The sequence below is a fragment of the Trachurus trachurus genome (genome assembly GCF_905171665.1).
Source record: "Trachurus trachurus genome assembly, chromosome: 16".
Lineage (NCBI taxonomy): Eukaryota > Metazoa > Chordata > Actinopteri > Carangiformes > Carangidae > Trachurus > Trachurus trachurus.
In genome coordinates, this window is record NC_139902.1 from 32,725,701 (window position 1) to 32,751,998 (window position 26,298).

General features: G+C 41.5%; 1 protein-coding gene across 1 annotated transcript in view; it reads left to right on the top strand.

Moving 5' to 3' along the window:
* Nucleotides 1–5,574: 5,574 nt before the first annotated feature.
* pik3r4 (phosphoinositide-3-kinase, regulatory subunit 4) overlaps nucleotides 5,575–26,298 on the top strand; it is a 38,993-nt gene continuing 18,269 nt past the window's right edge. Inside the window, exons 1-11 of the mRNA XM_083989284.1 lie at nucleotides 5,575–5,893; nucleotides 7,377–7,803; nucleotides 9,751–10,066; nucleotides 10,832–10,965; nucleotides 12,063–12,273; nucleotides 14,277–14,663; nucleotides 16,402–16,536; nucleotides 18,871–19,092; nucleotides 19,871–20,044; nucleotides 20,723–20,868; nucleotides 21,742–21,945. Of these exons, the coding sequence (XP_083845410.1) occupies nucleotides 7,396–7,803; nucleotides 9,751–10,066; nucleotides 10,832–10,965; nucleotides 12,063–12,273; nucleotides 14,277–14,663; nucleotides 16,402–16,536; nucleotides 18,871–19,092; nucleotides 19,871–20,044; nucleotides 20,723–20,868; nucleotides 21,742–21,945 (2,337 nt within the window). The 5' untranslated portion in view covers nucleotides 5,575–5,893; nucleotides 7,377–7,395. The remainder of the gene's footprint in view (nucleotides 5,894–7,376; nucleotides 7,804–9,750; nucleotides 10,067–10,831; nucleotides 10,966–12,062; nucleotides 12,274–14,276; nucleotides 14,664–16,401; nucleotides 16,537–18,870; nucleotides 19,093–19,870; nucleotides 20,045–20,722; nucleotides 20,869–21,741; nucleotides 21,946–26,298) is intronic.

The window sequence follows — 26,298 nt, forward strand, 5'->3', positions numbered from 1 at the left end:
CTCCGCTGCTACGACACGCTTCCGGTACACCTTTCACAATAAAACACAGGGGCTTTGACATCAATAACAAATGTACCTTTTGTAAAATTGAACTTGAAAATGTAACCCATCCGTTTTATGGTTGTTCATATAGTAGTAGGAACTTGAGAATTATATATTGTGTCAAACAAAACACAAAATCAACATTGAGGGGAAGAACGTTAATCAATCAAATCAAATCAAATCAAATCAAATAGCCTTTATTGTCATTGCAACAGACAAGTGCAACGAAATTTGTGGTGGTGCCACATCCATTCCAGGGCTAAAACAGACTAAAACAAGCTAAAAAGGACAACCTCAATGACACACACTCACACAAGAAAAAAAAAAATAAGTAAGTCATCCAGTATTAAAAATCAGTACTATAATAAAACCTGTAGGAATAAATAGATATTGCACGATAACATTAAGAAAGTGCTGTTTGTTATCACTTATTTTGATTTCAAAGAAAAAAAAACTATGTAGGCTACTATAGTAAACCTGAAATTGAACTTGAAAATGTAACCCATCTGTTTTATGGTTGTTCATATAGTAGTACATTTTGGAAAGAACTTGAGAATTATATATTGTGTAAAACAAAACACAAAATCAACATTTAAATTGTTTTTGATTGAAGTGGATTATTATTTTAAGTCTCTTAATTTAGTTACAAACCGGAAATGTATAGCAATAATGAACATACATTCAGAGATGTTTGGTGAATGATCTTGTCACAATGGCCATGATTGTGGTTTGCATGGGATAGGACAACAAGGTCTGTCACAAAAAACAAAAAAAAAATGTTTTCCTTTATTGTTAAAGGTTGACTATGTAGAAATACAAGAACAACAACAGAAAAAGAATTCCAGCAGTCGATTGCCAGACCGTTGCTAGGTAAAACGGGCCGTTGCTAGGGACTCCGCTCTGAACAGAGGACAGCAGAGGAGGAGAGCTAAGCAGGATATTTACCTTATGTTTCATTTTTACCGTCATTAACAGCATAATAAATGACTTGTAGCTTGTTACAGGGACAGTGGAGGCTCTCTGCCTTCCACACCGCTGCTGCTCAGAGCCTCCGCTGTCACTGCTCTCCTCAAGTTGGAAAAAAAAAAAAAAAAGAGCTCCGTGGCACCGAAAGTCCGCGACGATAAACGTGTTTATGACAGATAAGACTACACAAATACACCCATCCTAACAAGTATATGATAATCCATTGATCCACCGATTGATTATTAAAAAGGCTTGGTTGGAAACAAACGCATAGGACCGGGAGGAGGCAGGAAAACAGCTGAGAACTGAGCCACGTGTCGGCTACAGGCAGGTACGAATGTAAACAGAACGTTGACAGAAAGTCAGTTGTCGAGCCCGTCAAAAAAATTAAAAATAATAATTCAGACTAAAAAATTTTTTTTTGTGGAAAAGCAATACTTTCATTCTGTACCCCTCTAAAGGCCCCATGGATGTATTATTTTTGAAAAAATATAGCTTTTAATAAATATTCTACATATTCAACCTTTAATTTGACTGTTTTTTTTTCTTTCTTTTTTTCTTTCTTCTTGTTGTGCTGTCATAATTGTAACTTTATTGTTGCTGTTGTAGCGAATGTGGGCTGGAAAGGCTGAAATGTTGTTGTTGTTGTTACAACTTGAAATAAAACTTTGAAAATAAATAAATAAATAAAACACAGAGGCTTTTAAAAAAAAGAAGAAAGAAACGTATAAAATACATAGAAATATATGAATGTTGTGTGTTCAATCATCTTTTCTCTATTAGCCTTCTTTTTTTTTTAGATATGTTTTTTATTTATTTATTTTTTATTATATTTTTTCTTAATGGGACATAATGGTAGACAGCAACATTTCCATATAAATATGAGATTGTAATCAACAAATATTATCCCTTTTTTTTGTATATTTTTGGGGCTTTTTATTGCCTTTATTCGGCAGTACAGTGGAGAGAGAGACAAGAAATGGGGAGGCAGAGAGGGGGAATGACATGCAGGAAAGGGCTGCCCCATGCGGGATTCGAACCGAGGCCGCCTGCAGTGAGGACTAGCCTGAACATGGGACGGCAGCTCTACCATGTGAGCTAAAGGAGAGTCGGAGCGCTGAGGAGAATCACTGATGTCAGTCCTGCACCCTGACCTCTGACCTTTTAACTTCTGATCAAACCAGCTGCTGTTTTTAAAAAAAATATATTATTCCATTTAATGAACGGTTGGGGGAAAATGACCAAAAATAGTCAGATATGAACAATTGATTTTCAGACTGAACAACAGGGAGGAGGTTTTCATGAAACCTTGGGGTCCCTATTTGTCTGTTTTGTTTTTTCATGTTATGTTGTTTTGTTCACATTCATATATGTTGGTCCTTTTGTTGGACTGTTCAAAAGCAATAAAAAGTGAATTACATAAGTATGAGATTGTAGCCGAGGTTCATTTCTGTTTCCAGTTCCACTGATTGATTGATTGAGCTTTAATATCCCCCAAGGGGCAGTTCAGTGTACAGCAGCGGTTGGCACAATAAATACACCGGATAGAACATAGTATGAAGTATAAATAGATAGAAATACATCATATAATTAATACATAACAGTACAAGAAATACCAGAATACATGATAAAATGATTACCTACAAGTTACAGGTAGGGTGGCATACATATAGAAAAAGGCAACAATTAGATAAATGTTAATAAAGAAGGAGATAAAAGAAACACAAAAGCAATAAAATTACAGGCCAGGCATCTTCCATGTTGCTGCAAGTTGGTAAAATGTTAAAGTGCAAGGTGCTGAAGTGCTACTAGAGCTATAGTTTAAGTGCTCAGTGCTGATATTATTACATACTGCCTGATTGCACATAGGCCTAAGTGTATTAAAGTGCTAGTTAAATTGCACAATAATGATGTTTTCAGCCAAATGGTCCAAGTTTGAAAATCTACCGTGCTGCTCTGTTCTGTAAACTCCACATCTAATGTAATTTCTTAGATTTTTCCCCTCATAGGTTGTTTCCCATGGGCTGATCTGTGACACTGGACTGTATATAAATAAAATATGACTTTATTAAGCTTCACAAAGTCGCACAGTGAATTGTAAAACCAACAGGGGGAAGGTGACACCTTTTTATATTGGGCCCTAATTCAAGGAAAGGAAGATAATTCTTCATCATCAGATTGCAGATGGGGATGGAAAATTTTAATATAGCTACATAACCTACATCTCTGTATTCTATTTGCTACAGAAAAGGCAGCACATATCTTTCTCCTCCACATACACATGTTGGTATGAATTATACATTTGAAACTAAAATATTTACCATAAAATATAGGATCTTTAGCTTTTTACCCCACAACAAACCACTGTTTGCTGTGTGTCGTGTCTTTTATTTTGAAAAGCCGACTTCCTCTCAGGTGTCGGACCACTCAGGGCCCAGAAAGTTCCGCTGGCTCCAAACAAAGATCGTGTGGAGTGAAGATGACTTGACTCGTCGTCATCGTTGTTCTCATGGAAGAAAACGTGTTTCCTGAGGTTTTCATAACATTTACTATTTAATTCAAATTTAAAAAAACATTTACTCAAGTTTTTCTACTCATCTAAGTACTCATCTTCTGTTCTGATACTTTGAAGTACCTCCTGCTGTATTACATCTATCCAACCTGTTCAGCTCTACATACTTGGATTTAGGCCTGTTGATAATTGATAAGAAAACATCACATTTTATAAGATCCTCACATATGTTTTAAATGTGAGACTCTTAATTTGAAGGAAGGAGATCAAACACAACCTGCAGATCAGAGAAAGTGGAGGATTGTCTGTAATTAGTGTAATTATTGTTAGCCTACTTCATAAAGTGTTGACATTACACGTGACACATGTTTCACCTGGATGAGTCATCGTTGTTCACTCCCGACTCAGTTATGTTGCATTCAGGAGCAGAGAATCATGACAAACCAGTTTCAGGTGCATAGCGTCAAGTTCTTCACGCTAAAATGGTTGTAGATAAGATTACCAACTCAAACATTAGGTACACCCAAAAACTACAATAGACATATGAATTAAGGAAGTAGCAACTGATAATGATGAATAATACTAGACTCTAATAGGATTTGCACAACACAAATCAATGTAATAGACCTTTAACTATATTAATCCAGATGGTTTTTCTACCAGATGGTGAAATGGATTGATTTTCATAGAAATCACCAACTTTTACTTCATTTTGCCTGGTTGCGTCCGTAAATGCCTCATAAATTCACCAAAAGTTGGTACTTTTTGCACAGCTGTACAACACTGAGACTGTCTGTGTGTAGTTGTGTTCATTTCATATGAATAACTTCATGCTGTGTTGTTCAGTTATCAGTCGTGTGTTCAGGATGTCTGTTACTAATGCTTTGATTAGGTGTTGTGTTTGTAAATAGCAGTTTAAAAAAAATGTATTGAATTTTACAATACAGAACTTTCAGGCCGTTTTCTCAAAAATGAATCCACATTTCTTCCTGTCTATGTCCTGCTTCTTTTTACAGAAAGGTTTGTTGATGTATCATTCACAGCCATTGATTTTTTATGACTGTAGACGGTATTTCCTGTTGTATCGGGGCTGATAAGAGGACGTAGCCACAATCCCTTCTGTAAAAAGTTGCTTGTGGAATGTATCAACAAAATGAAACCAAGCTTTTGAATCTGGCAACATCCAATGTTGGTGATTCTGTTCTTGGCGATATATGCTAATCAGCGCATATTTAACGAGCTAGCACCTCATTTGCATATATAAACATAAAATTCAATTCAATTTTATGTACAAGAAACTGGGAAAGTTAGTGATATCTATTAAAATATATTTTTTGCCTATTCATCTAGGGCAGGCTGTCTTGCCTTGTGTTAACTTCCCCTGGACACTATTTTCTTTCTTTAAAAAAAAAAAAGAGTTAAAGGGATAGTTCACCCAATATTGAAATTGCACTCATTATCTCCTCCCCCTCATGTGGACTAGGAGAAGTTTCAGAGTCCTCCGTGGCTTCTCTGAGTTACAGGGGGTCTCGGCGTAGCAGTGCATGTCCATATAACGGTTGCAAATGGATACCAACTGTCTTCGTAACAAAAAGACACACCAAAAAACATCCAAATACCTCCATGCTGCTCGTATGTAATGTCCCTCTTGTATTGAAGCCCCGAAATGCGAAATTGTCCCGAAAAAAGTCTATATTTCAAGCTTGTTTTGTAGCGGAAGCTCCTCTTCCTGGTTCGTCCAATTTGGATGTTTTTTGGTGTGTCTTTTTGTTACGAAGACAGTTGGTATCCATTTGCAACCGTTATATGGACATGCACTGCTACGCCGAGACCCCCTGTAACTCAGAGAAGCCACGGAGGACTCTGAAACTTCTCCCAGCCCTTAGTCCACATGAGGGGGAGGAGATAATGAGTGAAATTTGAATTTTGGGTGAACTATCCCTTTAATTTTTTGTTTAAACAAATCTTTTAAACGTAGTGAGCATCTTCTTCTCCATAGACGACCTTTGTAGTTCCGCGCTCTGACCCGGAACCATAACAACGGTGGACGGCTAATCGGTTAGCCTGTTAGCTCGGTCAGCTCCGTGAGTCAGGCAGCAGCAGCTTTTCCGTTATTATTCCCGGTTACCGTTAAGTTTTATCTCCCCCACGTCGTTTCAGTTGTTCACTGAACAGGCAGAGGAAGATGTCGTCTGATTGGCTGCTGTAAGCGACGCACGGGGACACGTCATGAAGACGGTTTATCTGCGCTCAGGCTGAACGTTTCTCACCGTTAGCACCGCTAGCCTGCTGAAGCTAACACCACAACAACAACAACCACAGACCTGACAACAGAAGCTATAAAGTTGTCCGAACTGAACTGAACATTAACTGGTAATAACATATTTACAATGTCTTTTAACTGTTACAACATGTATATTATTGTTGTGGCTGTTGTTAACGAGCAGGAAGAGTTTTAAAGAGCTGATGACGGTTAGCTGCTAATGCTAATGCTAAGTTAGACTGGTGTTTGTTTCTGGAGCTGAATCATGTGACAGCTGCTGCTCGGTGGAGGTTTTTGCTGCTGCTGCACAACATCTGCTTCATTCTGCGTGTAACCGGGGCTCCCCAGGTGTGAATCCAGGTGTTTTACAGCTGTTTAAGACACAAACACGTCAGAGATGTTAGATTTATGTTACTGTGCAGCTGTGGAGAGATGGAGGTTAAAGGGATAGTTCAGCATCTAGTTAGATTCTCCTCTCACCATAATCCCTATAGTCACAGCAGTAGGTTCATTACCAATACCTTTAATTATCGGTGCGGAATTGAATTTATTTATTTATTGAATTCAATTAGGGCTGCAACTAACGAGTATTTTCATTATCGACTAATTAAGTAAACGAATAATCGATTAGGCTAGTTGTTTGGTCAATAAAATGTTAAAGCCCCAGTCTGTAGGAATTCCCCCCGTCTAGCGGTGCGGTTGCATATCTGAACGTATTCTTGATGCTGCATTCACCTGAAATGGGGCAGACGTCAGACAGACAACAGATGCTGCATGTTAACAGGATAAACAAGCGTCTATGTAAACAAGTGGTCCGTCAGCACGAGGCAAAACAATACAGGCCTGACAACATGTTGTCATGGTGATGTGGTATTGTTTTACCGTCTTTCTCTGGTGGAGTAAAACGACATCCGGTTGGTTTGCCGACGGCCGTCTGCCTGGCTGCACCTGAATGCAACACCAGTGCCTCCGTCCTTCCTCACACTACACAGTGGTGACAGTTTTAACAGGCCGAGCCCACAGCTCCGCTGAGTTTCCGTGGTTACCTACGGTCACGCTGCCACTCAACGTAAAAAATGGCGATGCAACATGGCCGCCCACGATATATTTATCGAAAATGGGCCCATTAACAAGTGTGGGTAGCATAGATTCATCCACATTAACGTGAGACTTTTTTATAACCAAATAGAAACTCCTCGTTGTCCCTTTAATGGTCCATTTTAGATAAATCTATGGTTTTGTCTCTATGGTTATTTTGTTATTATTAGTGGTGGTGGAAATGCTGGGCGAGCCGACCAGCGTTTCTTTACTTTCGGTTTTGCGGCGAGTCATGAGAATAACGCCGCCGAATCTCCGTTTATGGTGGGAACTACGACGGTATGTGATCGTCTTCCAACCTCTGACTTTAATTCTTGATGAATGAAAACATGAGTCTGTCTTGCACCGGTCAAAGAATTTCACGGTGCGGAGGCTCATAAATGTAGTGTGAAGGCACTTCGCTTTTCCAAAACTCCTCGTTGTCCCTTTAATTGATTATTCTAAATGATTTTATTCGTCTGTACATGTTGTTTTGTTCTGTACTTTCCTCCCCAGACAGTCGTGTGTGGGAGCGATGGGGAACCAGCTGGCCGGCATCGCCCCGTCCCAGATCCTCTCGGTGGACAGCTACTTCTCCGACATCCACGACCATGAGTACGACAAGAGCCTGGGCAGCACGCGCTTCTTCAAGGTGGCGCGGGCGAAGCACCGCGAGGGCCTGGTGGTGGTGAAGGTCTTCGCCATCCAGGACCCGTCGCTGCCGCTGACCAGCTACAAGCAGGAGCTGGAGGAGCTGAAGATCCGGCTGCACTCGTGCCAGAACTGCCTTCCCTTCCAGAAGACCTCGCTGACGGAGAAGGCCGCCATCCTGTTCCGCCAGTACGTCCGCGACAACCTGTACGACCGCATCAGCACGCGGCCGTTTCTCAACAACGTGGAGAAGCGCTGGCTGGCCTTCCAGATCCTCAACGCCGTCGACCAGGTAGGACTTTCATATTCCAATAACCGACTATCAAAACCACTATTCGACGCTGTGAGTCATAGTCGAGTATAGGGATGTCACGATTATACATTTTCTTGGTACGATTATTGTCAGAGAAACAATCACGGTACTACGATAATCACGATTATTATGCATTAATTAATTTCACAACACTAGAAATGTGTAAAATGATCAAATGTAGTCAAAATATAATTACATTACTCATTGTTTACACCAGTATTTATTAGTATAGGAATATAGGACCAATTCTTAATCCCCGGTTGAAATGTTTGAAATATTCAGGTCATAAATTGTCGTCTATACCAAATGTTTATGTTTATTTTAATCCTTTTTGTTTTGTTTTGCTTTGCTTTTTTAATTAAAAATGTCATGTTAACATCTAAATTCCTTCCAATTCAATGTTACGTTAGTAAGGGGTGGGAGAAAAAATCAATTCACATAAATATCGCAATATCTTTTTTGACGATTTTTAAAGCAGATATCAGCTTCACGGCCGTTTCGGCTAATGCTGCGTTCAAGGCAGGCTTTTGAAACCGTAAGTTACAGCTTCAAGTCACAACTACGACTTGGTAGCGTTCCAGGTAACCCGTAGCTCGTGTTTTTACCATCCTGTTGTCTGTGAAAGTTCCCTATAACGGCCACTCGTAACTTCCGACCCGTGAACTCGTACCAGATCGAACTGGTATGACTTCACAGGAAGGAAAAACACAAAGTACGAGTTTCTTTGAACGCACCATGAGTTAGCAGCCCCCGCCCTTGTCAGGCATCAATTGGTCCTCGTGCTACGTCACCACATTCACGCGCATCCCTTGGCTGCACACACAGCCCTTCATGCCGTTCTCTCTCCTCATTGGATAACACTTGTATCCCACAAGGAAAATTTTCTCCTCGGGTTACAGCAGAGCAGAGTGACGGAGAGACTCGTGTTTAGGCTGAAATACTTCATGTAAGTGATTGCTGACGGAAAATAGGACTATTTAGGACTTATATTAACAAAAACATTCCACTGATATCTGCTTTAAATCGATTTTTTTTTTTCAAAAATTAATTTTTTTGTGGAATTTTTTAAAATATTGTGCAATGTGCATTTGTTCGCCTTTTTTTTTTTTTTTTACATACAGAGAGTCCAGCTTTTGAAAAGGGTTTAAGTTCACTTTATAATGGAGTATGTTGATTTATAGGGTCCTACAGTATTTGTGTGCAGATAAATGTTAGAAATGCTAAAGACTAAAAATCCAGAGAAAAAATTCCTCAGGAGAAAAATATTAAATACATGTAAATGCTTATCCACAATGGATGACAGCGAATACATTGTGTATTTACAACAGAAGCAAACAGTGTAGGGTTTAGGGGTGGGAGAAAAAAATCGATTCACATAAATATTGCAATGTCTTTTTTTTGACGATTTTTTGACGATTTTTAAAAAAATGTTTTTTTTTTAAAAATGTGGATTTTTTTTTTTTTGTGGAATTTTTTAAAATATTGTGCAATGTGCATTTGTTAGCCTTTTTTACATACAGAGAGTCCAGGTTTTGAAAAGGGTTTAAGTTCACTTTATAATGGAGTATGTCCTACAGTGTTTGTGTGCAGATAAATGTTAAAAATGCTAAAGACTAAAAATCGAGAGAATCGGCAATATCGTAGAATCGCAATTTAAATCGAATCACCATCCAAAAAATCGTAGAAGAATCGAATCGGGAGAAAAGCATATCGTCCCAGCCCTAGTAGCTTTTAAATTGTTTTAAAAGCAATAAACAATTATAATTTCATATTTATTTTTCTGCTAATTGCTTTATTTTTATATGTTGCATTATGTACAGCACTTTGTTTCAGCTGTGGTTGTTTTAAAGGGCTTAATAAATAAATTTGAGTTGAGTTGAGTTGAATACTAAAATCCAGTATTGGTCACTGCCCTACTCCGACCAGGCGCACAAGGCGGGCGTGCGGCACGGCGACATCAAGACGGAGAACGTGATGGTGACCAGCTGGAACTGGGCGCTGCTCACCGACTTCGCCAGCTTCAAGCCCACCTTCCTGCCCGAGGACAACCCGGCCGACTTCAACTACTTCTTCGACACGTCGCGGCGCCGGACCTGCTACATCGCCCCCGAGCGCTTCGTGGACGGCAGCATGTTCACCACGGAGAGCGACCAGAACCAGAACACGCCGCTGGTCGACCTCACCAACAACAACCAGAGGAGCCGAGGGGAGCTGAGGCCCGCCATGGACATCTTCTCTGCAGGTAGGATTCTTCTTTTAAAGGGAAAGTTCAACATTTTTGGCAAATTGGCCCATTGCCATAATCCCTATAGTCATAGCAGTAGGTTCGTCACCTTTAATTGTCGGTGCAAGATATTTTTAGAAGCTCATGGGATTTCTTGGTTTCCCTCATCAAACTCATCAAATACACAATCCAACAACTCCACAACGCTCTGGTGGACAAGTTGTGAGCTGCACATTCACCACGCTATGAGATAATAACACAACGTTACCACACAGAGTTGTTTTAGAGGGAAATTCATGAAAAACCAGCTGATGCACGTTGCCTTCAGGGACAGTTTTTCATCATCAGTCTCTGTATTTCCCTCTAAAACAACTCTGTGTGGTAACGTTGTGTTATTATCTCATAGCGTGGTGAATGTGCAGCTCACAACTTGTCCACCAGAGCGTTGTGGAGTTGTTGGATTGTGTATTTGATGAGTTTGATGTAATAATACATAATGAGCCTCCGTAGCGTAGCTCTGAGCAGCTCACGGCTCTGCTCCACCGTTCTAAAAACAGCTTGCACCGACAATTAAAGGTAACGAACCTACTGCTATGACTATAGGGATTATGGCAATGGGACAATTCGACAAACTGTTGAACTATCGCTTTAATATAGCTGTTTTTAAATATGTTGTCTCTAGATTTATCCGCTGGCGTCCGGTTTATTGATAATCGATCGTCACAGATCAGACATAATCGATCACGTTAAATGTTTTAATTCAATGTGTCTCTGTGTCTGCAGGTTGTGTGATCGCTGAGCTCTTCACCGAGGGCGTCCCGCTCTTCGACCTGTCTCAGCTCCTCGCCTATCGGAAGGGACACTTCCAGACGGAGCACGTCCTCCTGAAGATCGAGGACTGCAGCATCCGAGAGCTGGTAACACAACACACACACACTTTACACACACACACCCGTCCTGCACAGCAACACACACTTCACCTGTGATCATCTAGAGCAGTGGTTCTGAAACATTTTTACATCAAAGGGGTGTCACGATTCTCCAAATCCTCGATTCGATTCGATTCTCGATTCTTTTTCTTTTTCTTACAGCACAGAGGCCTATATTCCATTTTCAGACTAGTCTAGTCTACCATCATTGGTTTTATTCATCAAATTTTATACAGAAAATCTTATTTCAAAAGATGGGCTACATATAAGTGATGCAATTTCCATAATGTATCACATTAAGCACTAATGGTCAATGGGGGGGGGGGGGGGGGGGGGGGGGGGGTCGTCGATCCTCTCTTTGACTTCGATGCTCAAGACCATGACGTAATTTCGATAGAAAAATCGAAATCGTGACACCCCTAGGTATCCGTAAATTGAAACAAATTAGACCAATATTTGTTTTACGACTGCATAACGTTACTTTATGTTCAAACTAGGGCCAATGGCATGAATAAAAAAAAAACAAAAAGAGAAATTTTTGGGAAAAAAAAGGTAAAACCTTTTTCTTTTTTGTAAGTTAAAAGATTTCTAGGAAAAACTGGTAAAATTTCTAAAAAGTAAAAAAAATTCTAGAAAAAAGTGGTAAAATGTCTCAAAAAATGTTGAAAAATCTTTTAGAAAAAAAGTGGAAAATCTAATACCAAAAAAAAAAAAAATTGAAGTAAAAATTGTACCTTGAATTACCTAAAATTAGGAACCCCCTTGAACCCTCTGACGGACCCCACTTTGAGAAGCACTGATCTAGAGCAGTAGAAAAAGTCTCCGTTAATCAGTAAAATCTGTGTCAGTGAACGCACCTTCACCTACATCGTCTTTACGTTGATCCGCCGTTATCCTGAGTCGTCAGTGAGTCAATAACTGATCAGAGGAGTCAAGGTCATTGATTAATCATTGATCTGCAGCGTCATTCATGGACTCATACAGATGTGAACAGCTGCTTCTGCTTGTGTGCTGCGTTTAAGGGACCACAGTGATCGTAGGAAAAGACATTGACGGTCTGTGTGTGTGTGTGTGTGTTTCCCCAGGTGGCCCAGATGGTGCAGCGTGAGCCCGAGAAGCGCCTGTCGGCCGAGGAATACCTGAAGCAGCAGCGAGGCCGGGCCTTCCCCGACATCTTCTACACCTTCCTGCAGCCGTACATGGCTCAGTTCGCCAAGGAAACCTTCCAGTCGGCCGACGAGCGCGTCCTCGTCATCCGCAAAGACCTGGACAACATCCTGCACAACCTGCGAGGAGGTGACTGCAACATCTGGCAGCTTCCACACTGAAACATCTGTGTGTCCCACCAAAAAAGTTAAACATTTCTAGAAAAAAAGTGGTACATTTTCACAACAACAACAAAAAAGGTAACATTTAAAAAAAAAAAAAAAAGTAAAAGATTTTTATTTAAAAAGTGGTCAACATTTTCCAAAAAAATAAAATAAAATAAAAAGATTTTAAAAATTCTAGACGAAAAGTGGTACATTTTCTCACAAAAAAAAAGTAAAAAAAGTAAAAAAATCGTTCTTTAGAAAAGTTGTACACATTTAAAAAAAAAAAAAGTTTTAAAAAATTCTAGAAAATAGTGGTAGATTTTCTCCAAAAAAAAAGGGAAAAGTTTTCGGAAAAAAAAGGAAAAAACTTTCTATAGAAAAGTTGTACAAATTTTTCAAAAAAAAAAGTTAAAAAACATTCTAGAAAATAACTTGGTAAATTTTCTTTAAAAAAAAGTTTTTAAAAATTCTAGAAAAAAGTGGTAAATTTTCTCAAAAAAAAAAAAAAGAAGTTAAAAAAATTCCCCAAAAATTTGGTAAAATTACAAGTAAAAGTCGGGGACCACCTTGAACCCTCTCAACGACCCCACTTTGAGACCATGTGTTAAACATATGGCGGTCTATCCCTTTAAACCATCTGTCTCTCCCCAGGCCCCGCCCCCTGCTCCTCCTCTGTTAGACCATGTGTTAAACATTAGCCAGACTGTCCCTTTAACTCACCTGTCTCTCCCCAGGCCCCGCCCCCTGCCCCTCCTCCTCTGTGTTCGACCATGTGTTAAACATTAGCCAGACTGTCCCTTTAACTCGCCTGTCTCTCCCCAGGCCCCGCCCCCTCCTCCTCTGTGTTCGACCATGTGTTAAACATATGGCAGACTGTCCCTTTAACCCATCTGTCTCCCCCCAGGCCCCGCCCCCATGTGTTAAACATATGCTGGACTGTCCCTTTAACTCACCTGTCTCTCCCCAGGCCCCGCCCCCCATGTGTTAAACCTATGGCAGACTGTCCCTTTAACTCACCTGTCTCTCCCCAGGCCCCGCCCCCCATGTGTTAAACATATGCTGGACTGTCCCTTTAACTCACCTGTCTCTCCCCAGGCCCCGCCCCCTGCTCCTCCTCCTCTGTGTTCGACCATGTGTTAAACATATGCTGGACTATCCCTTTAACTCACCTGTCCCTCCCCAGGCCCCGCCCCCATGTGTTAAACATATGCTGGACTATCCCTTTAACTCACCTGTCTCTCCCCAGGCCCCGCCCCCTGCCCCTCCTCCTCTGTGTTCGACCATGTGTTAAACATTAGCCAGACTGTCCCTTTAACTCGCCTGTCTCTCCCCAGGCCCCGCCCCCTCCTCCTCTGTGTTCGACCATGTGTTAAACATATGGCAGACTGTCCCTTTAACCCATCTGTCTCCCCCCAGGCCCCGCCCCCATGTGTTAAACATATGCTGGACTGTCCCTTTAACTCACCTGTCTCTCCCCAGGCCCCGCCCCCCATGTGTTAAACCTATGGCAGACTGTCCCTTTAACTCACCTGTCTCTCCCCAGGCCCCGCCCCCCATGTGTTAAACATATGCTGGACTGTCCCTTTAACTCACCTGTCTCTCCCCAGGCCCCGCCCCCTGCTCCTCCTCCTCTGTGTTCGACCATGTGTTAAACATATGCTGGACTATCCCTTTAACTCACCTGTCCCTCCCCAGGCCCCGCCCCCATGTGTTAAACATATGCTGGACTGTCCCTTTAACTCACCTGTCTCTCCCCAGGCCCCGCCCCCTGCTCCTCCTCCTCTGTGTTCGACCATGTGTTAAACATATGCTGGACTATCCCTTTAACTCACCTGTCCCTCCCCAGGCCCCGCCCCCATGTGTTAAACATATGCTGGACTATCCCTTTAACCCGTCTGTCTCTCCCCAGGCCCCGCCCCCTGCTCCTCCTCCTCTGTGTTAAACCTATGGCGGACTGTCCCTTTAACTCACCTGTCTCCCCCCCAGGCCCCGCCCCCTGCCCCCCGGCCGTGGAGGCGGCCCCGTCGTGGCGGGAGGAGCAGGGCCTCATGGTGCTGGTGTCGGTCATCAGCTCGTGTCTTCAGACTCTGCGGTCGTGCGACTCGAAGCTGGCGGCGTTGGAGCTGGTGCTGCAGCTGGCGCCGCGGCTCGGCGTGGACGTGCTGCTGGACCGCGTCACGCCGTACCTGCTGCACTTCACCAACGACCCCGTGCCGCGCGTCCGGGCGCAGGCCGTCCGCACGCTGGCCAAGGTGCTGGCGCTGGTGAAGGAGGTGCCGAGGAACGACGTCAACATCTACCCCGAGTACATCCTGCCGGGCATCGCCCACCTGGCGCAGGACGACGCCACCATCGTCAGGCTCGCATACGCAGGTGAGACATGACAACGGCACTGGAGCTGTGGTCGCTTACTAGTACCCAGGGGGCAAAATCCCAGTTTTTTGAAAACAGACACGGAGCGTTGTAAAAGGTTTGACACCAGAAATGATCTGTAGGAAGTTGAAGGATTAAAACCTGGGTGGACAACCCGGTCAACTAGCTGCTGGAAAGCTACAGGGGCCAAAACCCCTTTCTGGGGTCATTCTGCTGGTGAAATGATGTAAATGCAAATATTTAGGTACTACAATGGCATAAATAGTCATACAACTATAACATTTGGCAGAGAGTATCTTGACACATAGGGGGAGGCATGAAAAAAAGATTCTGGGGTTTGTTGCAACTGGATTTTAAGATATCACCCTCAACATCCCAAAAAAGACAAAAAAAGTACTGTTCGCCTGACAAATTCTCATGAAAATTATTATTTTTCAGCACTTTATGGAGAATATCTATGTCTAACATGTATATAGAAAACTTCCTTAATTCATAAGCTTCCATTTGAGTCCAAGATAGCCTTTCTATCTCAAAAGCCCCACGTGCTGTGGCCAACGGTCTTCTCTATCTATCTGTTCACTTTGGGGAGACCAGAAATAGAATGGTTTCTGATCATGTAGTTTTTCACAATAGGTGTTGCATTGTTTGGAGACAGCCTGTAGCTTTCCAGTAGCTAGTAGGAAGGCTATCTGGGACTCAAATGGAAGCTTATGAATCGATTCACATAAGTATCGCGATATTTTTGTTGACGTTTTTTAAATCGATTTTTTTCTTTGAATTTTTTTTTTTAAAGGGACAACAAGGAGTTTCTCCAGCGGCAGAACGAAAAATTCCGCGACAATAAAAAAGTCTGATATTAATGTGGATGAATCTACGTTACCACTTGTTAATGGTCCATTTTAGATAAATCTATGGTTTTGTCTCTATGGTTATTTTGTTATTATTAGTGGTGGTGGAAATGCTGGGCGAGCCGACCAGCGTTTCTTTACTTTCGGTTTCGTGGCGAGTCATGAGAATAACGCCGCCGAATCTCCGTTTATGGTGGGAACTACGACGGTATGTGATCGTCTTCCAACCTCTGACTTTAATTCTTGATGAATGAAAACATGAGTCTGTCTTGCGCCGGTCAAAGAATTTCACGGTGCGGAGGCTCATAAATGTAGTGGAAACACTTCACTTTAACAAAACTCCTCGTTGTCACTTTAAATATTGTGCAATGTGCATTTGTTCGCCTTTTCTACATACAGAGAGTCCAGGTTTTGAAAAGGGTTTAAGTTCACTTTATAATGGAGTATGTTCATTTATAGGCTCCTACAGTGTTGGTGTGCAGATAAATGTTAAATGTAGCAGTTTACCTCAGTCTAGATCTCATTTTGTCAGAAAGGTTTCAGAAGCCGGTTTTTTCTATACCCTTTTATTTTTGCCTCTTTTATGCAGTCCATGCTTTTGAAAAGAGAGTAAACATACAATATATATTGCTGCTGAATAAATCTTAAAAACTGACTTACATGTGATGTGTATGTGTAGACAATCATAATCATTCAACTGTTTCACTGCTGTTAAAAATGCAGACTAAAAATAAAATAAAATCGTAGAATCGCAATTTAAATCGAATCAGCATCCAAAAAATCGTAGAAGAATCGAATCGGGAGAAAAGCATATCGTCCCAGCCCTAACATTTACTCACACGGAGACTAATGACATGTTTCTACCCTCCTGTCGCCGTGGTAACGCCCAGAGAACATCGCCCACCTGGCCGAGAGCGCCCTGAGGTTCCTGGAGCTGGTTCAGGAGAACAACGTCAACACTGAGACGGACCTGAGCGGAGAGGAGACAGAGGAGGCGCTGCACCCCAACGAGAACTACGACTCAGGTAACACACACACACACACACACGCACACACACACACACACACACACACACACACACACACACACACACACACACACACACACCTGCTGACCTGAAATGGGCTTTACATTTAATCTTTTCAAAACTTTAACAGTTATTTGTGTCTTTCTTTCTTCACACACTTGCACTGCAACTAACGATTATCGTCATTATCGATTAATCCGTTGATTATTTAAACGATTAATCGACTAGTTGTTTGGTCAATAAAATGTTGTAAAATGTCTTGTTTTGTCCACAAACCAAAGAGAGACTCAGTTTATTGTCATAAAATAAAAATTGTCATTATTGTCATTTAAGAAGCTGTTGCAGCGAGGCGAGGCAATGCACCTGTTCTCTCACAAGTGGTGGCCGTGCTGCTCTTCTGTCCAGCAATACACACCTGAAGCTTCACTTTTCATACAAACTAACTAACGCGACTGCCACAGTTGTTAGATTTAATCAATGAGACCAACATTAATCTCCTATAAAGAGTTTAAAGGGACAACAAGGAGTTTTGGAAAAGCGAAGCGTTTTCTCATTACATTTATGAGCCTCTGCACGCACCGTAATATTATTTTGACCGGCGCAAGACAGACTCATGTTTTCATTCATCAAGAATTAAAGTCAGAGGTTCAAAGACGATCACATACCGTCGTAGTTCCGACCATAAACGGCGATTCAGCTGCGTTATTCTCATGACTCGTTGCGAAACCGAAAGTAAAAAACGCTGGTCGGCTCGACCAGCATCTCCGCCACCACTAATAATAACAAAATAACGATAGAGACAGAACGATATATTTATCGAAAATGGGCCCATTAACAAGTGTGGGTAACGTAGATTCATCCACATTAACGTGAGACTTTTTTTTAACCGAATAGAAACTCCTCGTTGTCCCTTTAACCAGCCAGCGGTAAACCTCTAAAAACTTGTGACTTGGCTCGTTATTGCCAGCGGGAAGTAGGGGTGGGCATTGCCAAGGACTTTAAAATACGATACGCATCACGATACTTGAGTCACGATACGATATGATATTGCGATATCCAAATTTTGCGATATATTGCGATATTCTACGATATTCTACATAGTTCACTGAAAAATGTAAAAGCATTATGCATCTTAAAATCCGAGTTGTATGTACATCAGATGATAGTGATAATTTATGGGACAAACTGAGTCAAAACATTGTAATTCTAATGATCCATGCCATTTTATACAAGTGCAAGTTACAACAACATATTTGCACGTACAACACACTGTCTGAGGTAGCAGTACAGTGACACCTCGCGGAGCAGAGGTGCGGAAGTCGTACTGGATTTACGTCTGAAACATGATTTATTATTTGAAAAAAATCGATATATATCGAAATATCGATATATCGACATTCAAATTTTGAATATCGATATCGTATCACGATACAAAATATTGCGATATATTGCCGTATCGATATTTTTGCCCACCCCTAGCGGGAAGACGACAGAGTCGGCCCCGGGCTATCGGTTCAGCAGACCGGCTACTGCCTCTGAGACGAGCTGGTAGCATGGATGTAGCCTACTAGCTCCCGGTCGCTGCTCCCTTTGTATTTCTCCTAAAACAAACGTCGGAGCAAATTTCCTAACAGGCGGTATCTGGATAAACTGACCACAGACTGGGGATTTAACAGTGACTTTCTCACATGAAAAAATATTAAACCTTTTACCAGCTAGCAGACCTTATGCCTAGTTGTGATGCTGGCCGTGTGTGTTTTGAACGTTGTTTCAAACTATGTGTGTTTGCTTGAACATCTTTTAAATACATATTGCCGCTTAATATGTTTTATGTAGCCTATGGCATTTTTAAGCTTCATGTGTGTTATTGGACAGAAAGAGCAGCGCTGCCTCGGCGCATAGCCTACGTAGCCTACAGAAAACACATTTACATCAATAAATAAATGTTTCACAATTTAATTTAGTTTGAAGGCAAGGTTTGCAAGGTTCATCTGATGGACATCTAGGGACAGATTCACTAAGGTTTGCACAGCTTTTGCTCATGCTAAACCTGCATAGGCTGAGCAATCTGCCCCTCTGTTTGTCTTTCACATGTTTCAAAACCAAACACAGAGAGACAGATTGTGCAGGTTTAACACGAGCAAAAGCTGTGCAAACCTGAGTAAATCTGGACCCTAGTCTCATGCTAAAATTGACTGTAAATTCACCTTTAAAGTTGGTTTAAAAAAAAAATGGGTCGGTATCTCGTCTCCTTTTTTACCCCTGATGAGTTTGCACCCCTGAAATGTACTGAGTGTGACTGACAGGTGTGGTGTGTTCGATTCCCCCCAGAGCTGCAGGCGCTGCATGAGATGGTGCAGCAGAAGGTGGTGACGCTGCTGAGCGACTCGGAGAACATCGTCAAACAGTCTCTGATGGAGAACGGCATCACGCGGCTCTGCGTGTTCTTCGGCCGCCAGAAAGCCAACGACGTCCTGCTGTCGCACATGATCACCTTCCTCAACGACAAGAACGACTGGCACCTGAGGGGCGCCTTCTTCGACAGCATCGTGGGTAAGAAACACACTCCGTCTGATGATGGAGCTCTCTATTTAGTTTCATCGTCTCCATTTTTTTCTAAATTTTTCATAATTAACATGTTCATTAAAGGGATAGTTCAACATTTTGGCAAATTGGCCCATTGCCATAATCCCTATACGTAGTCATAGCAGTAGGTTCGTCAACTTTAATTGTCGGTGCAAGCTGTTTTTAGAACGGCGGAGCAGAGTTTGAAGTTTTCCAATTGTATTTCACATAAATGTTCCCAAATGTTTTAGTTTAGGACCATGTCTGTTTTACATGCAGTGAGCTACCTTTTATTTGTTGTAATGTAAACCCCTATAGAGTCTTTTTATTTTTTGGCCTGGGCCTGAAGTATACGCGTCTACAAAGACTTTTAATAAAATGTTATCCCAGTGCTCTTGTTGGATCTCTTTCCTCAATATAGAGACAAACCTGTAGAAATCTATAGAAATCAAAATGATTTCAACCGAATTGTCTCGTCAGGTTTTTGGAAATTGTTCACTGACCCGTTACACAACAATGTGTTGTAAATATGCTGTTAATGAGTAATCGCTCCCTCAAATTTAGGGCCAATGGCGTGAATTTTTTGAAAAATTTCAGAGAAATTTCAGGGAGAAAAAGTGAAAAATCGTTTCCTTTTTTTTTTTAAGTTTGAAAATTTCAAGGATTTTTTTATTTTTTTTAGAAAAAAGTAGTACAATTTTTAAAAATGCTTTAAAAAAGTGGTAAATTAAACTCTCTCCTCTTCCTCTCTCTCCCCCCCCTGTAGGAGTGGCGGCCTACGTGGGCTGGCAGAGCTCGTCCATCCTGAAGCCGCTGCTGCAGCAGGGGCTCAGCGACACGGAGGAGTTCGTCATCTACAAAGCTCTGAACGCTCTGACCTGCATGTGTCAGCTGGGGCTGCTGCAGAAACCGCACATCTACGAGTTCGTCAGCGACATCGGTAACACACACACTCTGACACACACACACACACACATACTCTTCTGCTAGCACGTACTGATTTGGCCAAAATGTAGTATGCAGTATGCAAACAAAAGCAAAATCTGCAATATGCGAAAAATTCCCTGATGTCGTACTGATTCAGGAAACATCTCCAGTATCTGACCAGTCTACATTGCGTACTGTATCCCACAATGCAATGCGCCCCTGACGTCTAACCGTAACCAAAGACTGATCAGTTCATTGTAAAACATTTATTTATTGATGTAAATGTGGTGATTTCTGTACATACAGAGCCCCGAGGCAGCGCTGCTCTTCTGTCCAATACACACAGGAAGCTTCACTTTTCATTCAAACTAACTAATGCTACTGCCACAATTGTTAGATTTCATCAATGAGACCAGCATCTATCTCCTAAAAATAATTTAACCAGCCGGTGGTAAACCTCTAAAAACCTGCGGGTAAGTTAATTAGCGATCGTTTTCTCCCCCGGGGTGACGACGGAGGTTGGCCGGCCGAGCAGCTCTGCAGAGTGGCTGCTGCCTCTGTGATGTCGTGGTGTCATCGCTCCCTTCCTGTGTTGTGTGTATATATATAATCTAAGTTTGTCCCTGCTGCTCTCCGTAGCTCCCTTCCTGTGTTGTATATAATCTAAGTTTGTCCCTGCTGCTCTCCGTAGCTCCCTTCCTGTGCCATCCCAACCTGTGGATCCGTTATGGCGCCGTGGGCTTCATCACTGTCGTGGCTCAGCACCTGAACGTGGCCGACGTCTACTGCAAACTGATGCCTCACCTCAACCCCTTCATCACCCAGCCCATCATCCAGGTGAACTTTTCCACATTACAACCACAAATTTAAAGGGGAATTGCCTTTTTTTTTTACAACCTGGACCTTATTTCTAGCATAAAATCCGATCATTTCCTCCCCCAGATAACTTTGGTGTCATTACGAGTGGTTGTGATGAAATGAGCTCCAGCCGAGAGGCGCGTATATCCGTATAATGGAGTCTACAGGGCAGCAGAATGTAGCCTCTATATAACACATTATCTGCAGAGAAACTCCTTCATTTCACCAAGATTTAGTTCTGATAGGCTAGTGCTATTCCCCTCTGAGTCCGGGGTTAGCTGTTATCAACATCCGGGGTCTGTAGGTTGACCTGCTGACCTCTGACCTGGATGATGTCATCTCCGAGCGCCGCGATATTTAGGTTTTGTGCATTTCTAGGGGAAATGGAAACACACCGATTGTGAATTGGAAGGAAAATGACTCACCAAAATTGAACTTTTTGTTCTCCATGCAAATTGCTGCAATGTGTGAAGATGGACGGAGCTAAATACAGAACAATCCTGGAGGAAAAACCTGTTTGAGGCAGCAACAGACCTGAGACTGGGACTGTTGCTGCCTCGAACAGGTTCAGCTTCCAGCAGGACGACCACCCTGAACACACAGCCAGAGACACAGTGCATGAATCATTCTCCTTCCACTTCACAGTGATGCTCTAAAATCTCATTAAAACACATTGAAGTTTGAAGAGCTCAAGGTTTTAAGTTGTTATTTTAATGTTTGCTCTGTTCTCTTATTGTCGTTTTTCCACATTGGATGTTGTTATGACTCTGTATCCACCTGTTGTGTAGCACTTTGGTCCACTGCTGTCGTTTTAAACGTGTCTTAAATGTGCTTTTCACATTTCCCCGTCAGATCGATAAGGAGCTGGTGCTGCTGAGCGTCCTGAAGGAGCCGGTGAGCCGCTCCATCTTCGACTACGCGCTGCGCTCCAGAGACATCTCCAGCCTCTTCAGACACCTGCTGCTGCGCCAGAAGAAACGGGCCGGGTCCATCCCAGAATGCCCCACACCTGACGACCCCGCCATCGCCCAGCTGCTCAAGAAGCTGCTGTCACAGGTCAGACACACACACACACACACACACACATTATTTTGTGCACCTGATTTTTAAACCATTACATTGATAAAGTTAATAAACTTAACTTTTCATTATTCCACAAATGAAGAACTTTTCCACAACTCCTGGATAATTAAATGAAGATTGAAGTTTGAGTTTGAAACACATGGAATAATATTCACAATATATTTGATTGATATATTGTATATTTGCTTTTTTACAACAGCCAGACCAGATAAAATAAAGTCTGGCTGTTTAAAAGACGTTGAAGAAACAAAAAACAGCTCAGAAAACAGTTTGTATCTGAATCAGACTGTTTCAATTTATTTATTTATTTATTTATTTAAAGCAGATATCAGCTTCACGGCCGTTTCGGCTAATGCTGCGTTCAAGGCAGGCTTTTGAAACCGTAAGTTACAGCTTCAAGTCACAACTACGACTTGGTAGCGTTCCAGGTAACCCGTAGCTCGTGTTTTTACCATCCTGTTGTCTGTGAAAGTTCCCTATAACGGCCACTCGTAACTTCCGACCCGTGAACTCGTACCAGATCGAACTGGTATGACTTCACAGGAAGGAAAAACACAAAGTACGAGTTTCTTTGAACGCACCATGAGTTAGCAGCCCCCGCCCTTGTCAGGCATCAATTGGTCCTCGTGCTACGTCACCACATTCACGCGCATCCCTTGGCTGCACACACAGCCCTTCATGCCGTTCTCTCTCCTCATTGGATAACACTTGTATCCCACAAGGAAAATTTTCTCCTCGGGTTACAGCAGAGCAGAGTGACGGAGAGACTCGTGTTTAGGCTGAAATACTTCATGTAAGTGATTGCTGACGGAAAATAGGACTATTTAGGACTTATATTAACAAAAACATTCCACTGATATCTGCTTTAAGGAGGACAGTGCACATTAATGAACATAATAAAATGTAAAGGTGCCAGTTTTAGCCAACGGCTAGTTTCCCATTGTAGTCCTCCTGGCAAGGTGTTAAAAGCCATTAAAATGAACACAAAGGACATAACAACAGAATTCATAAAACAGGAAAAAACACATACAACACACACATGTATCCAACAGAAACCAACAGACATAAAAACTACAAAGAAAGACAATTAACATGACACTATTATAAAACAAAAACAGAAATCCAACAGAGATGAACAGTTTGGATAAAAGTAAAAATGGATTACATGATCCTGGGTGGAAAAACAAAGGGATTTAAAAATCCTCATCATCATTTTGATCCAGATTAAACCTTTTGACCAACTTGGCCCAGGCGATCTAATAAATATATAATATAGATCAATATCTATAGATTAAAACAGTACCGTTTGTCAAAGTGCTGGACTCTGCAGCCTGTTTTCTAGTTGTAGTTTTGTGTTTGTTGCAGCTCGTTTATCTGCTCATTCTTCTTTATAATGACTCCTATACTCCTTCCAAATGAACCAATCAGGGAGCAGAGCAGCTGTGATGTCACTGAATCTGAGGAAACATGAAAACTGAGCTCAGAAAAAAAACATTTGTTCTTTTCTCTTCTTTTGAACGTGTTTTCACTTAAAGATCAGAGTCGAGTGAAGCTGATTCCAGATCTGTGATCAGAGGGAAGTGACATCGAACCTGACAGGAAGCAGAGAGAGAGGGGAAATAATCAATAATAATCAAACCAGTAATCTATCTGGGTTTGTAGTGAGTTTGATCAGCTGCAGACAGACACAGAGATGAAACAACAAGACATCAACAAGTTTTATTATTAACGATCTGTCTGAGCTGCTCCAACTCAACACAAACAACACGTTTCCTGTTGGTCTCAGTTTCACAGTCGGTGTTTGTTGCAGCAGAGTCCAAGGTGCATCTGAAAAACCAGGAGTTTCCACGAGTTTTAGTTTAGTTTACGCTAGAGGGCGCTCTTCCCCACTCCGTGACTCATTCTGGTGTTCCTGTGATGAAAGGAAGTCATGTGATCACGCCATCACGTAACCATGGCAAACAAGTGTCTCGCCAAACCTACTGTATATGAACTCTGGTTGAACCCGTTGTTTTCATCTTAGGTATTCACTGTATCAAAACAAACGGACTCTCTCAACATGAAGGCATCTTGTCGTGTCACTGTGACCCGTATCAAAGGCTTTGACCCGCCATCCCACCAATAAAAAAAAAAAAAGATAAGCCTATTCAGGTAATTAGAGAGAGAGAGAGAGACAGACACAGAGAGAATCACCACAAAGTCAAAACTAGTCAAAAATACAAGATTCAAAAGAGAGTTCTGTCTCCTTCACTTTTAACCTGTTTTTCTCAGAATAATCCTCCCAGAGAGAAAACACCCTGTATTCAAATGAGGATAACTAAAAAGTGGAACATGCTACCAACTCACTTCTATTCCTGGTGAAAGTAGATAGTCTCCTCTTTCATTTGAGACATTCTGTGTCATTTTAGTCGCAGCACAACACATTGTGTGGCTGTTTGAAAAGTAGTATCTTTCCATCAAAAGTGCTGGCGCTGGCTGTACACTGAGGGAAACAACTCTGGCACTGAATGAGTTAATTTGGTGTTTTTCACAGGAAAAAAAAAGAGATAATAATAACCTTTGGATGCAGTAGTGTTAATCTCCTTGATGAAATATATTCAACTAAGACGAGACGATGAGGAAACGGCACAGACGTCCTCCAACAATAACGATAATGTAACGATAATCAACATGCGATATCGCTGATGAAATAAGACGAGACGACAAATCTAAACTTTGTCAAAATCTCTCTTCACTTTCGTTGATCAAACACAGATACTTTTTTCCCTCAGTGCAGCTGCTCTGTTTCCTGTCTGCAGTAAACGTGAACTATACGACCGGGAGAAAAGAAACGACGCGACGTTTGGGCTCATTTTCTTCATAATGACCGAGAAAAATGTAAAATGCAAGCAGATTGTGTGTGTGTGTTCATGACAGTATCCTGTGTTGTTGAGAACAACAATGAGTCAGTGGTTTAAAAATAAATTTCCATGTCTGGATGTTCACATCAGCAGTTTTCATTGACTAAAACTAGACTGAAATATTCATATTTTCTTTGACTAATATGAAACTAAAATGCTCAGAGTTACAGTCGACATTTGACAGAGGACTAAGACTTTATAGAAGAAAAGTAGCACAAAGAGCTTCACATTATGAACTATGAACATTATGAATGAACAGAAGACACTACAGATAATAATAACTTAATAAATGCATCTGTTATTAACTACAGATAACAATAACTTAAAGGAATAGTTCACCAAAAAATGAAATCCAGTCATTATTGACTCCCCCTCATGCTGATGAATACTCTGGAGTAGTTTTTTATTCCTCAAAGTGCATCTGGAGACCCGGGAGGCCGGTTCCTAGTCCAACCAAAACTTTATATGAGAGTAATAGGACCCGACACAAAAACGTCCATAAAACTACACAACAACCATTTAATATTCCTCCACACTGCTCGTCCACTGCACTTGTGTCCTCACTGCAAAAACTCAAAATCGTACCAAGAATATTTGTCTCATTTCTAGTCAAAACAAATCTAATTCTACTTAAAATAAGACTCATCACGTTAAAAAAGTAGCTTGTTTTTAGACACTTTTTACTTCTTTCAAGCTGATTTTCACTTGAAATAATCTGATAGTGGAGCAAGTTTTTCTTTCTTATTACAAGCACAAAAAACTTCCTTTCACTGGCAGATTTTTCTGCTTATTTCAAGTGAAAATTTGTTTGAAACAAGTGAAAATATCTAAAAACAAGTTAATTTTAAGGTGATGAGTCTTATTCTAAGTGGAAAAGATTAGTTTTTACTAGAAATGAGACAAATATTCTTGGAAAGATTTTGAGTTTTTGCAGTGCTGAAGGGAGATAGTCCAGAGTTTACTGGAAACTACCTCATTTAGGACATTTTTACAGCCTAAACAGTCCTGTATTCTGGACTATCTCCCTTCAGGACACTTGGATTGCAGTGGACGAGCAGTGTGGAGGAATATTAAATGGTTTTTGTGTAGTTTTATGGACGTTTTTGTGTCGGGCCCTATTACTCTCATATAAAGTTTTGGTTGGACTAGGAACCGGCCTCCCGGGTCTCCAGATGCACTTTGAGGAATAAAAAACTACTCCAGAGTATTCATCAGCATGAGGGGGAGGCAATAATGAATTGCATTTTTTGGTGAACTATTCCTTTAATAAATATACAGAGAAACGTGTTTTTCTGCTTCTCTGAGCAGCTGAACCAGTGGAGCAGAGAGACGCTGTGGTTTCAACTGTGAACCACAGGGGGCAGCAGAGCACAGCTGGTTATTAACACACTGCAGACACACACACACACACACACACACACACACA